The following is a 14,506-nucleotide window of genomic DNA, read 5'->3' as shown; positions in this document are numbered from 1 at the left end:
GAAACATTACAACATTTGCCTAGAAGAAGCAATCTCTTTTATAAAAGTGTGTGCTGTCTCTAAGACCCATGACATAATTCACCCACAGTCAATTCAAAGCTTGAGCAAAGATTATATTGACTGGGAGAGAAGTGAGGTGGGGGAGACTAAGTGACTAAGTATTTGTTGACAATCAGCAATTTATTTGCGTTATGGTTTGTAAGTGTAACAGTGTAATTACATTTTAAATTCCTGCATAAAATGGGCATTATGCCACCTCCTGGTAGATTAGTGTGTTTACATTGTCTAATACACCCAGTGATAAAATGATGGGATTCTGGGTAATCCACCGCAGATTTATGCAGAATTGCTATGGTTGAGGTGAAAATTTGAATGGTTCCGGGAGAGAAATTTGTAAAATCCACTTTTTACATTGTACATTAGAAATGTATGTTATTAGTAACTACTGTTGTTGGTTTGGCTTCAAATAAACCACTCTGTTATTTGCCAAATCTCAGTTTTCCTTGTTGGTTTTATGCTAGCTAAAGTTCCCTCTTTGAAATTGGTAGCTAACTCGAAAATGCATCTTCTTTAGGGGTGCTATTTATATCCCATTGACTAATGATCATTCATCCATACTATGTGTGTCCCATCATTGCAGGTAATTTATGACAAATGTATATGTTTTATAAACTCATAAGCACCAGCCAGTGTATTTGCCTGGTTTTGTTAGTTGTACCACATTCTAGGTGTAATATATTTCTTTGTAATACATTCTAAGTGTATTATATTTATTTGCCACAAGTGTGACATTGAGTAATTTCAAGTAATTCTTTATATATTTTGAATACTAAAATGGATGATGCTGTAAATATGAGATTACACATTATTATAGGAATTATTAGAAATGGTTAAATCCACTATATGATCACAATGACCTTGATAGACCTTTTGATAGTTTTTTTGTTAGTATATTATACAGCAGATTTATGGAGAATTGCTGTGGGAGTGCTATTTATATCCAGTCGACTAATGATCATTCATCCATACTGTGTGTGTCCCAGCATTGCAGCTTTGGAAATAAATGAACTTTCCATCCATTGCTCCATCCTGTGTTGACTCACTGACTTGAGGGACGGGACCAAGAAGGTTACATAAGCTAAATATATTTTGATTTGCTTAACACTTTTTTTGGTTACTACATGATTCCATGTGTAATTTCATAGTTTGATATATTCAATATTATTCTACAATGTAGAAAGAACAACCCTTGAATTGGTAGGTGTCTCCAAACTTTTGACTGATACTGTATATTGGAATCACAGAAATGCCTTTTCATATGCTGTCAATTGCAAATTTGTATTTCTGTTCTTGGAGAATTGGCATGTTTTCATACTGTATTGCTCCCTGAATTCCCTGAAGTCTTGAAAGATGATGTAGGGAAAATATTTTTGCATAATTTACATGATGTGCTGTTTATATTATTTAACATTTTATTATGAATATGCTTGGAGGAATGATTACACATTTGGGTATCAGAAAAAAAAAGCAAGGGTCTTTGATATGAGGTGCTATAGTTACGTAACAAAACCGACGTGTGCGCAACTATGGGGCAAAACAGACTTGGTTTAGATTGTTGACAACATGTAAACTATATTACAGTTGTTGGTTATGCAGCTAGTTCATTTTAGCCATATGAACATTGACATGAAATCAGTCAAAACAAGACATGGTATCAAGAACAAGAATGAAACTAACTGAAACGAATCACTTACTCATGCATGGCAGTTTCTTGTCATTGTTGCTAACGTTAGCTATTTGGCCATCCAGAATCAAAAGAACTCACTGACTTCTGCACATTTTAGCTGCACATTGTCAGCTAAAACATCTATTAGCCAATCACATGTCTTGTTTCTTCTCTCCAATAGACAGTGACGTTCTTACATTGTCAGAGAGCGACCAGAAAGTTTTCAAAATGGGACTCGAAAGTACTATGGTGTGGTAAGAATAACACACATCTTGTTTGCTTTAAATCTGTTTCATAAAGGATTTCTTTATACGTTACAATGAAGTGAAGGAAACGCCGACGCAATTGTATACTTCTTGGGGTAAAATTGTTTATGCTAGCTAAACCAGTGGAATAGGGGGATTACTGACTGACTTGAGTCATTAGCTGGCTAGCTAACGTTATCTATCGGTGTCAGGGAACATCAAGGGGCAAAATTCGTTAACGCTTTTCATTGTCATATACGTTATTTGTCACTTTGAACAAATGGATAACAAACCAATGGCACCCGTTTGCCTACTAGCATATGATGTTATTAACTAGCTTTACCTGCCATTTAGCTAAACGTTAGCTTAGTTTGTATGCTAATCACAAGAGGTTGTCTAACATTAATTGTTAGCTAACTGGCTGTAGCTAACAGTTTGTCTTTGATAGCAATTTATTCAGCCGAGTGCTTCATATATCCGGGTGTATATCGATTGGCTTCTTTACATATGTAATATTTCTGGGTGATCTAGCAACTTGGCTAGAGTCCCCTGGCCCAGAGAATATTTATTAATGAGGCCAGCCTTCTAAAGGGGGACTGGCGTTGCCCATTCCTATCCTACATGTTCCCATGACCAGTTTATCATGAATGTTTCAACTGTCATCCAAACTATTCTAGTCTCCAGAGTCCAGAAAGGCATAAGAATGGCATTTGTTGATTTTTATCTAGCTGTTTACATTCTTTCATTAGCTACAATTTTACATTTTGACAGTGTCACCATTCTGAAAGCAGGTGTTTAAAAATCCATATCGCTATACATTGCCTGAATTGATGTGACGATGATAAATGGAACGATAAGTCTAAAACATTATTGTGCATTTTTTTTAAAAATTGCCATTTAAACTGCTACTACCTGTAGTTTGATTGTAGTCGCCATCAATTGGCCCATTAACGATCACCCATATTAGCACACTTGTTTAATTTCAAACTTCACATTTCTCTAGTATAGGCTACTTATCAGAATGAACGTTGTCAGCAAAAGGCCTGCGATAAATGATTTGTATGATCGGTGTCGATAATTTTCAGTTTATCGTCCCAGCTCTGCATAGCAGCATTAACCATTCTGATAATCCTATTGTTCTTCAATCCGGCTCATTTATGTCCCTTTCTCATCCCCAGTGTGGACAATAGTGAGTATATGCGCAATGGAGACTTCCTGCCCACTAGACTACAAGCCCAGCAAGATGCCGTCAACATCGTCTGTCACTCCAAAACTCGGGCAAACCCTGAGAACAATGTTGGCCTAATCTCGATGGCTAAGTAAGCTTGTGTTTTTTTGTGTGTTCAAAATACGAGTTGTCTGACTGAGAACTAGGAGAACAAACAACTATTCTGAAACAAGTGTTTCATATGAACATGTGAGTCTGAGACTAATTGAACTGTGTGGCCTGTAAAATAAAATGGAGGCCTCTGATATCAAATAGTGGTGTTTAGGTGGAAAACCGATGCCTTGACTGACAGACATTCCCAGTTTTAATGCTGTTTGGTTGGATTTTTTATGTTTGACTGCAGTAACTGTGAGGTCTTGACCACACTGACCCCAGACAGTGGCCGCATCCTGTCCAAACTGCACGCTATCCAGCCCAAAGGCAAGATCTGCTTCTGCACTGGCATCCGGGTGGCCCATGTGAGTGTCATTGCTTCTGCAGAAAATGTCTTTGAAAATGTCATATAAGCCAGATCATTATTTTACACTGAGTTACAAAGGTTACAATTGAGCAGGCTAGTGTTGTGTGTGTGTGTGTGTTCATGCATAATGTTTTTTCTCCGTGTCTATATAGCTGGCCCTAAAGCACAGACAGGGGAAGAACCACAAGATGAGGATAATTGCCTTTGTGGGCAGCCCTGTGGAAGACAGTGACAAGGATGTGAGTTTGCCACCGACCAGTGTCTTATCTAAACATATATTTCTCTTACTTTGATGATATAGCAACTAGCCTAACAGAGTATTATGTAATTTTTCTCACAATGGTACTATTTTATGGCACATACATTTTTTGTATAAAATGAATGTACATTATAGCTGGTCCCACAGAAGGTGTGTTTTCAACAATAGACATGCAGCGTGTCACCATGGTTACTGGTCTTTCTCTCCCCCTCTGCTTCCGTTCCTCCCAATCTATGGCCCCCACAGCTTGTTAAAATGGCCAAGCGCTTAAAGAAAGAGAAGGTCAATGTGGATATTATAAATTTTGGGGAAGAGGTAAGAATTGTTTCCTTGTGCCAGTATTTTTAATTAGCCTTATTATTTTTATGTTTTCAGTTGAAGTCGGAAGTTTACATACACTTAGGTTAGAGTCATTAAAACTCGATTTTCAACCTCTCCACAAATTTCTTGTTAACAAACTATAGTTTTGGCAAGTCGGTGAGGACATCTACTTTGTGCATGACACAAGTAATTTTTCCAACAATTGTTTACAGATTATTTCACTTATAATTCACTGTATTACAATTCCGGTGGGTCAGAAGTTTACATACGCTAAGTTGACTGCCTTTAAATTGCTTGGAAACTTCCAGAAAAAGATGTCATGGATTTAGAAGCTTCTGATAGGCCAATTGACATCATTTGAGTCACTTGGAGGTGTACATGTGGATTTATATCAAAGCCTACCTTCAAACTCAGTGCCTCTTTGCTTGACATCATGAGAAAATCAAAAGAAATCAGCCAAGACCTCAGAGCAAAATTGTAGACCTCCACAAGTCTGGTCCGTCCCTGTGAGCAATTTCCAAGCGCCTGAAGGTACCACGTTCATCTGTACAAACAATAGTACACAAGTATAAACACCATGGGGCCACGCAGCCATCATACCGCTCAGGAAGGAGACGCATTCTGTCTCCAAGAGATTAATGTACTTTGGTGCAAAAAGTGCAAATCAATCCCAGAACAGCGGTAAAGGACCTTGTGAAGATGCTGGCGGAAACAGGTACAAAAGTATCTATATCCACAGTCAAACAAGTCCTATGTTGACATAACCTGAAAGGCCGCTAAGCAAGGAAGAAGATACTGCTCCAAAACCACCATAAAAAGCCAGACTACGGTTTGCAACTGCACATGGGGACAAAGATCGTACTTTTTGGAGAAATGTCCTCTGGTCTGATGAAACAAAAATAGAACTGTTTGGCCATAATGACCATTGTTATGTTTGGAGGAAAAAGGGGGAGGCTTGCAAGCCGAAGAACACCATCCCAACCGTGAAGCACGGGGGTGGGAGCATCATGTTGTGGGGGTGCTTTGCTACAGGAGGGACTGGTGCACTTCACAAAATAGATGGCATCATGAGGCCGGAAAATTGTGGATATATTGAAGCAACATCTCAAGACATCCGTCAGGAAGTTAAAGCTTGGTCGCAAATGGGTCTTCCAAATGGATAATGACCCCAGGCATACTTCCAAAGTTGTGGCAAATGGCTTAAGGACAACAGTCAAGGTATTGGAGTGGCCATCACAAAGCTCTGACCTCAATCCCATATAACATTTGTGGGCAGAACTGAAAGTGCGAGCAAGGAGGCCTACAAACCTGACTCAATTGCACCAGCTCTGTCAGGAGGAATGGGCCAACATTCACCCAACTTATTGTGGGAAGCTTGTGGAAGGCTAACCGACACGTTTGGCCCATGTGAAACAATTTTAAAGGCAATGCTACCAAATACTAATTGAGTGTATGTAAACTTCTGACCCACTGGGAATGTGATGAAAGAAATAAAAGCTGAAATAAATCATTCTCTCTACTATTATTCAGACATTTCACATTTTTAAAAGAAAGTGGTGATCTTAACTGACCTAAAACAAGGAATTTTTACTAGGATTAAACATCAGGAATTGTGAAAAACTGAGTTTAAATGTATTTGACTACGGTGTATGTAAACTTCCAACTTCAACTGTACATGCATACATACATACAGTGAGCACCATAATTCATTGGACAGTGACCATTTTTTGGTAATTTTGGTTCTGTACTCTCACACTGAGTTTGAAAGGATACAATGACAATGAGGGTGAAGTGCAGACTGTTAGCTTTAATTTGAGGGTATTTTCATACATATCGGATGAACCGTTTAGAAATGACAGCACCTTTTGTACACTGTCCCCCCATTTTAAGTTACTACAAGTATTTGTTGTTGACACAGATGTGTGTTAGGCAGGTGTATTCATTTGTGTCGTTAGTGAATGCAGGAGAGCTGTTGATGAATGTATTGATTCTGCTATTGCCTTTGGAGGTTGTTGTTGGGGTGTGACAACACGAGGAAGACGGCAGTGTCGATGCAAATGAAGCTGGCCATCATAAGGCTCAGAAATGGAAATCAATCAATCGGGAACATTGCAAAAACCCTGGGTATGCCCAAGTCAGCAGTTTGGTTCATCATTAACAAGAAAAAAACAACCGGTGAACTCAATTATGTCAAAAGACCTGGTAGACTGAGGAAGACCACTGTAGTGGATGGCCGGAGAATACTCTCTCTGGTGAAGAACCCCCCCTGACAACAGCCCAACAGATCAAAAACACTACCCTGGATGCAGGTGTAGATGTGTCAAAGTCTACCATACGTGGAAGACTACACCTGCAGGACTACAGACGGTACGCTACAAGATGCAAACCACTGATAAGCCTGAAGAACAGAAAGGCGAGATTACAGTTTGCTAAAAAAGCACCTACAAGAGCCACAAGAGTTCTGGGGAAAAAAGTATTGTGGACAGATGAGACAAAGTCTAACATGTACCAGAGTGATGGAAAGAGAAAAGTGTGGAGGAAAAAAAGACATGCCCATGATCCAAAGCATACCACCTCATCCATGAAACATGGTGGAGGGGTGTTTATGGCTTGTGCCTGTATGGCTGCCAGTGGAACAGGCTCACTTGTCTTCATCGATGATATGACTGCAGACAAGTAGAACAATGAATTCTGAAGTCTACAGAAATATTTTATCTGCTCAGATAAAACCAATTGCCTCAACTCATTGGTAGGTACTTCATCATGCAACAAGACAATGACCTTAAACATACTGCTAGAGCAATGAAGGGGTTTTTGATGGCCAAAAAGTGGAAAATCGTTGACCGGATCTGGATCCAATTGAACATGCTGAAGAGGAGACTGAAGTTAATAAGTCCCCAAAACAAGCAGGAACTTAAGATGGTTGCAGTATAGGCCTGGCAGAGCATCACCAGGGATGATACCCAGCTTCTGGTGATGTCAATGCATCGCAGACTTCAAGCAGTCATTGCATGCAAAGGATATTCAACCAAATATTAACAATGATTACTTTATTCTACATTATGTTAAACTGTCCAATGTTTTTTGATGCCTGAAAATGGGGGGACAATGTACAAAAGCTTCTATAATTTCTAAACGGTTCATCCAATGTGTGTGAAAATACCCTCGAATTAAAGCTGCCAGTCTGCACTTTACCCTCATTGTCATTGTATCCTTTCAGACTCAGTGCTAGAGTATAGAACCAAAATAACAAAAAAAATGTCACTGTCCAATGCACCAGTCAAAAGTTTGGACACACCTAGGGTTATTCTTTATTTTTACCATTTTCTACATTGTAGAATAATAGAGAAGACAGCAAATGAAATATCACATGGAATCATGTGGTAACCAAAAAAGTGTTCTAGTTTATATATCTATTTTATATTGAGATTCTTCAAAGTATCCACCCTTTGCCATGACGACAGCTTTGTACACACTTGGCATTCTCTCAACCAGCTTGAGGTAGTCACCTGGAATGCATTTCAATTAACAGGTGTGCCTTGTAGAATTGATTTCCTTATTGCGTTTGAGCCAATCATTTGTGTTGTGACAAGCTCGGGGTGGTATACAGAACATAGCCCTCTTTGGTAAAATACCAAGTCCATATTATTGACTGTCGTACTCGCGCTGCTAAAACACTCGACCACTGCTACTCCAACCTCCGGGATGCCTATAAGGCCCTCCCTTCGTCAAATCCGATCACGACTCCATTTTGCTTCTGCCTTCCTATAGGCAGAAACTCAAACAGGACGTACCCGTGCTAAGGACTATTCAATGCTGGTCTGACCAATCGGAATCCACGCTTCAAGATTGTTTTCATCACGCAGAAGGGATATGTTCCAGGTAGCCTCTGAGAATAACATTGACTAATACACTGTTACGGTGACCTAGATTATCAGGAAGTGGATAGGAGATATTGTACCCACGGACTATTAAAACCTACCCTAACCAAAAACCGTAGATGGCAGCAGTCGCGCAAAACTGAAAGTGTGAACCACTGCATTTAAGGTGACTGGTAATATGGCCAAATACAAAGTGTAGTTATTCCCTCCGTAAGGCAATCAAACAGGCAAACGTCAGTATAAAGACAAAGTGGAGTCGCAATTCAACGGCTCAGACACGAGACGTATGTGGCAGGGTCTAAAGACAATCACGGACTACAAAGGGAAAACCAGCCACATCGCGGACACTGTGCATCCGGACAAGCTAAACACCTTCACCCACTTTGAGGATAACACAGTGCCACCAACGCAGCCTGCTACCAAGGACTGTGGGTTCAAATTCTCAGTGGCCAACGTGAGTAAGTAATTTAAGCGTGTTAACCCTCACAAGGCTGCTGGCCCAGACTGCATCCCTAGCCACGTCCTCTGAGCATGCGCAGACCAGCTGGCTGGAGTGTCCACCATTGTTCCTGTACCCAAGAAGGCAAAGGTGGTAAAGGTAGAAAATAACACCTCCGCTTTGCTGATTCTCAACACGGGGGCCCCACTAGGCTGTGTGCGCAGCCCTCTCTTGTACTCCCTGTTCACCCATGACTGCGTGGCCACGCACGTCTCAAACTCAGCCATCAAGTTTGCAGACGACACAACAGTAGTAGGCTTGATTTCCAACAGTGACGAGACAACCTACAGGAAGGAAGTGAGGGCCCTGGGAGTGTGGTGCCTCTCACTCAACGTCAACAACACACAGGAGCTGATCTTGGACTTCAGGAAACATCGGAGGGAGCACCCCCATATCCACATCAACGGGACTGCAGTGGATAAGGTGGAAGCTTCAAGTTCTTCGGCATATCCATCACCGACAAACTGAAATGGTCCACCCACACAGACAGTGTGGTAAAGAAGGCGCAACAGTGTCTCAGGAGGCTGAATAAATTTGGCTTGGCACCTAAAACCCTCAAACTTTTACAGATGCACAATTGAGAGCATCCTGTCGGGCTGTATCACCTCCTATCACCTTCTGCCCACAACCGCAGGGCTCTCCAGGGGGTGGTGCAATCTGCCCAACTCATCAACCGGGGCAAACTACTTGCCCTCCAGGATACCTACAGCACCCAATGTCATAGGAAGGCCAAAAAGATCATCAAAGACAACAACCACCCATGCCACTGCTTGGTCACCCTGCGATCATCCAGAAGGCAAAGTCAGTACAAGTGCATCAAAGCTGGGACTGAGAGACTGAAAAACAGCTTCTGTCTCAAGGCCATCAGACTGTTAAATAGCCATCACTAGCACATTAGAGGCTGCTGCCCCATATACATAGACTTGAAATCACTGGCCGCTTTAATAGTAGAACACTAGTCACTTTAATAATGTTAATTATGTTTACATATTGCTCATCTCATATGTATATACTGTATTCTATTCTGCTGTATGTTAGTCTATGCCGCTCTGACATTGCTCGGCCAAGTATTTTATACATTCTTAATTCCATTCCTTTGCTTTAGATTTGTGTGTATTGTTAGATATTACTTGTTAGATATTACTGCACTGTTGGAGCTAGAAACACAAGCATTTCACTACACCCGCAGTAACATCTGCTGGACACGTATGTTGACAAAAAAAATTGATTTGCAGAGGATAAGTTCATTAGAGTTAACAGCCTCAGAAATTGCAGCCCCAAAAAATGTTTCACAGAGTTCAAGTAACCGACACATCTAAACATCAACTGTTCAAAGGGGACTGCATGAATCATGCCTTCATGGTCGAATTGCTGCAAAGAAACCACTACTAAAGAACACCAATAATAAGAAGACTTGCTTGGTTCAAGAAACAGGAACAATGGACATTAGACCTGAGGGAAATCTGTCATTTTGGTCCAATGAGTCCAAATTTTTGATTTTTGGTTCCAACCGCCGTCTCTTTCTGAGACGCAGAGTAGGTTGAACAGATGATGCGGGTGTGGTTCTTATTGTGAAGCATGGAGGAGGTGTGATGGTGTGGGGGTGCATCTCTGGTGACCCTGTCGTTCACTTATTTAGAATTCAAGACACACTTAACCAGCATGGCTACCACAGCATTCTGCAGCAATACGCCATCCCATTTGGTTTGCGTTTAGTGGGACTATCGTTTGTTTTTCAACAGGACAATGACCCACACCCCTCCAGGCTGTGTAAGAGCTATTTGACCAATAAGGAGTGTGATGGAGTGATGCATCAGATTACCTGGCCGCCACAATCACCCAACCTCAACCCAATTGCAATGGTTTGGGATGAGTTGGACAGCAGAGTGATGGAAAAGCAGCCAATAAGTGCTTAGCATATGTGGGAACTCCTTTGACTGTTGGAAAAGCATTCCAGGTGAAGCTGGTTGAGAGTGCCAAGAGTGTGCAAAGCTGTCAATATTAACCATGCTATTTTTGAAGAATATAAAATATATTTTGATTTAACACTTTGGTTACTACATGATTCCATATGTGTTATTTCATAGTTTTGATGTCTCAACTATCATTCTACAGTGTAGAATCCAAAAGAGTCCAAACTCTTGACTGGTACTGTTTATATATACAGAAAGTATTCAGACCCCCTGATTTTTTTCACATTTTGTTAGGTTACAGCCTTATTTTAAAAATTATTTATTTTTTTCACTCAAACTACACACAAGCAAAAACAGGTTTTTAGATGTTTTTGCTCATTTTTTTTACTTAGTACTTTGTTGAAGCACCTTTGGCAGCGATTACAGCCTTGAATCTTCTTGCATGTGACGCTATAAGCTTGGCACACCACATCCTCTCAAGCTCTGTCAGGTTGGATGGGGAGCATTGCTGCACAGCTTTTTTCAGGTCTATCCACAGATGTTCGATCGGGGTCTAGGCTCTTGCTGGGCCACTCAAGGACATTCAGAGACTTGCCCCGAAGTCACTCATGCGTTGTCTTGGCTGTGTGCTTAGTGTCGTTGTCCTGTTGGAAGGTGAATCTTCGCCCCAGTCTGAGGTCCTGAGTGCTCTGAAGCAGGTTTTCATAAAGGGTTTCTCTGTACTTTGCTCTGTTCATCTTTGCCTCGATCATGACTGGTCTCCCAGTCTCTGCTGCTGAAAAACATCCCCACAGCACGATGCTGCCACCACAATGTTTCACTGTAGGGATTTTGCCAGGTTTCTTCAGATGTGACACTTGGCATTCAGGCCAAAGAGTTCAATGTTGGTTTCATCAGATCAGATAATTTTTTCTCATGGTCTGAGTGTCCTTTTGGGTGCCTTTTGTGAAACTCCAAGCAGGATGTCTTGCCTTTTTACTGAGGAGTGGCATTTGTCCGGCCACTCTACCGTGAAGGCCTGATTGGTGGAGGGCTAGAGAGATGGTTCTTCTTCTGGAAGGTTCTCCCATCTCCACAGAGGAAGTCTGGAGCTCTGTCAGATTGACCATTGGGTTCTTGGTAACCTCCCTGCCCAAGACCCTTCTCCCCCGATTGCTCAGTTTGGCCGGGCGGTCAGCTCTAGGAAAAGTCTTGGTGGTTCCAAACTTCTTCCATTTAAGAATGATGGAGGCAACTCTGTTCTTGGGAACCTTCAATGTTGCAGACATTTTTTTGGTACCCTTCCTCAGATCTGTGCCGTGACACAATCCTTTTTCGGAGCTCTACGGACAATTCCCTTGACCTCATTGCTTGGTTTTTGCTCTGACATGCCTTGGGACCTTATATAGACAGGTGTGTGCCTTTCCAAATAATTTCCAATCAATTGAATTTACCACAGGTGGACTCCCAAGTTGTGGAAACATCTCAAGGATGATCAATGGAAACAGGATGCACCTGAGCTCAATTTCGAGTCTCCTAGTTACATAACTATTCAGACCTTTTGCTAAGGTATGTTTTTAGATTATTATTTTTTTTTATATTAGCAAAAATGTGTAAAAATCTGTTTTTGATTTGTCATTATGGTGGTGGGTGTGTGTGTGAATTGAGGGTGGGGGTCAATAATACATTTTAATACATTTTAGAATAAGGCAGCAACTTAACAATGTGGGAAAAGTCAAGGGATCTGAATACTTTCCAAAGGCTCTGTGTTTGTGTGTGTGTGTGTGATTAACACAATTACTTGGTTTTAACTCCTGCTTGTTTCCATTCCAAACTAAATAAATGTATTTTATACATTTTCATAGATAACGCAGTTAACTCTTGAATGGTTCATTCTCACTCTCCCCTTCTCCCATATTCTCTATTGTGTGTCTCTTCCTCCATCGTCCTCCAGGAGTTTAATACGGAGAAGCTGACTGCCTTCATCAACACTCTGAATGGGAAGGAGGGTACGGGTTCCCACCTGGTGACTGTACCCCCAGGGCCTAGCCTGGCTGACGCCCTGCTCTCCTCCCCCATCCTGGCTGGGGAAGGAGGTTCTATGATGGGCCTTGGCGCCAGCGACTTTGAATTTGGCGTGGACCCCAGCGCCGACCCCGAGCTTGCTCTGGTAAAAATGCAATAGGGTTCCTTTTAAAGTGACATTTTTGCATTTATATTTTGGTCATTTAGCAGATGCTCTTCTCCAGAGTGACCTTAATCAGTGAACCAGAGTTACCAGTATACAGTTTTTCTGGCCTTTAACGAACTGTGTTCCTCTCTACTCAGGCTCTGCGTGTGTCCATGGAGGAGCAGAGACAAAGGCAGGAGGAGGAGGCTCGCCAGGTGGCTGTTGCTTCTGCAGCCGATGTCACCACAGCAGACAGTAAAGAAAGTGAGGGTAGGTATAGATGTGTGTATATTTAGTGAGTAAGTTTTGTGTATCCCTTTTGTCTGCTGTATTATTTATGCATAACCATTCTAATATCTCACGTATGTTAGGTATAAAGGAGAATACAGATGTTTGTACTGTAATGGTTTAATTGACTCGCTCTCAGAATCCGAGGAGGCCCTGCTAAAGATGTCGGTGTCTCAGCCTGAGATGGGTGGTGCTGCAGTGCTGCCTGACTTCAGCAATATGACAGAGGAGGAGCAGATTGCATACGCCATGCGGATGTCTCTGGCCGGAGAGGGTGCGTTATAATCACCATCCACTCTCATGCTTTCAGAATAGCACCCACTGACACACACACACACTTTGCGGTGTGGATGATTAAAAATAGATTTTTAATTTTTTTAACATTTTGTTTTTAAAGCTTGGTACTTACCAATGATCTGGACTGTCATAGTTACACCGCAAACCAAAACAAAGGGACATTTCCAGATACATAGAGTTTCCATACGATATACATTTTATTTGATTTTGACTCTCTCCCTCCATTCCCAACCAACCCATCCCTGTGATTAGAGTATGGCGATGCTATGGACACTGAAACTGCCAAGGTAGGTAACTCGCATGATCAATGAAATCAGAGACCTTATCGTTTGTTTTTCAATACTGTCGTGTGACGTCGGTCCGCTAAAATTTCCCAGTTGCAGTTTATGAAACACGCCCTTTCTCGATTTAGTCACTGGTGTTTTGTCTCATTTGTGTGTAAGTTCTCCATCTCCCTTCCAATCAGGATCACCTCTATTTGCAAGTACATGTACCAGGAATTTGACCTGCTCAAATGGTGTTGACAACAAACAGAATACATAACCAGTGCCTTTATTAATGATGTGCCTTGTGGTTCTTCCTCAGGAGGAGGATGACTATGATGTGATGCAGGACCCAGAGTTTCTCCAAAGTGTCCTGCAGAACCTGCCAGGTGTCGACCCTAACAATGAGGCCATCCGAAACGCCATGGGCTCCCTGGCCTCCCAGACAGGCCCACCCAAGCCTAACCGCAAGAAAGACGAGGATAAGAAGAAATGAGGCATGGGGACAGACAAATTGACGACACACATGGGTTGTCCGAAATGGCACCCTAAATAGTGCACGACTTTTGACATGGCTCTGGTAGGGTAGTTGACACCGACAGAATTATGCAAGGCTACAGACAGGAAGACAGTTGGACGGACACTAACACATGATATGAAGGACAGTCAACAACATTCACAAGAAACCCACAAGCACACACAAACAGACCAGACAATAAGACCAAACTGGAATGCCACCAGGATTGTCATATGGAATATCCATCATTTCCGGTTTCTCACTGATTTACCCCATCTTAACTGACTGACTCGCAAGACTGACTGGCATTATATGTTGTATTTAATGACAGGTCCCCAAGCTTGTAAACTAAACAATATCCTCCTTTTATTTTTCTATTGCAATAAATAAGATGGATGAAGCTGGTTGGTGTGTGTATATCTGTCTGATTGATTGCTTGCCCAGTCCCCACTCCCCTCCA

General features: G+C 41.7%; 1 protein-coding gene across 3 annotated transcripts; it reads left to right on the top strand.

Annotated features, from left to right (window-relative positions):
• Nucleotides 1–1,881: 1,881 nt before the first annotated feature.
• Nucleotides 1,882–14,450, top strand: LOC135550130 (26S proteasome non-ATPase regulatory subunit 4-like). Of its 3 annotated transcripts, none has more exons than XM_064980642.1 (10): nucleotides 1,882–1,980; nucleotides 3,150–3,292; nucleotides 3,533–3,657; nucleotides 3,812–3,898; nucleotides 4,165–4,233; nucleotides 12,466–12,681; nucleotides 12,840–12,951; nucleotides 13,109–13,243; nucleotides 13,519–13,553; nucleotides 13,852–14,450. In XM_064980642.1, the coding sequence occupies exons 1-10, from the start codon at nucleotides 1,883–1,885 to the stop codon at nucleotides 14,023–14,025; spliced, it is 1,194 nt and encodes a 397-aa protein (XP_064836714.1). In that variant the 5' UTR covers nucleotide 1,882; the 3' UTR covers nucleotides 14,026–14,450. The 3 variants fall into 3 exon arrangements, with proteins under 3 accessions (XP_064836714.1, XP_064836716.1, XP_064836715.1); XM_064980643.1 differs by having other exon boundaries at nucleotides 1,883–1,980; nucleotides 3,150–3,290; nucleotides 3,543–3,657; XM_064980644.1 differs by lacking the exon at nucleotides 4,165–4,233.
• Nucleotides 14,451–14,506: the final 56 nt, after the last annotated feature.

Source organism: Oncorhynchus masou, chromosome 12, assembly GCF_036934945.1.
Source record: "Oncorhynchus masou masou isolate Uvic2021 chromosome 12, UVic_Omas_1.1, whole genome shotgun sequence".
NCBI classification, from domain to species: Eukaryota; Metazoa; Chordata; class Actinopteri; order Salmoniformes; family Salmonidae; genus Oncorhynchus; species Oncorhynchus masou.
The sequence above is the reverse complement of the archived record's forward strand: the minus strand, read 5'-3'. Positions and strand labels throughout refer to the sequence as shown.

Coding starts and splice junctions, on each gene's coding strand:
- LOC135550130 (XM_064980642.1), top strand. CDS start 1,883: ATGTCTTGTTTCTTCTCTCCAATAGACAGTGACGTTCTTACATTGTCA. Junction 4,234..12,465: donor TTATAAATTTTGGGGAAGAG/GTAAGAATTGTT, acceptor ATCGTCCTCCAG/GAGTTTAATACGGAGAAGCT. Junction 12,682..12,839: donor CCGACCCCGAGCTTGCTCTG/GTAAAAATGCAA, acceptor CTCTCTACTCAG/GCTCTGCGTGTGTCCATGGA.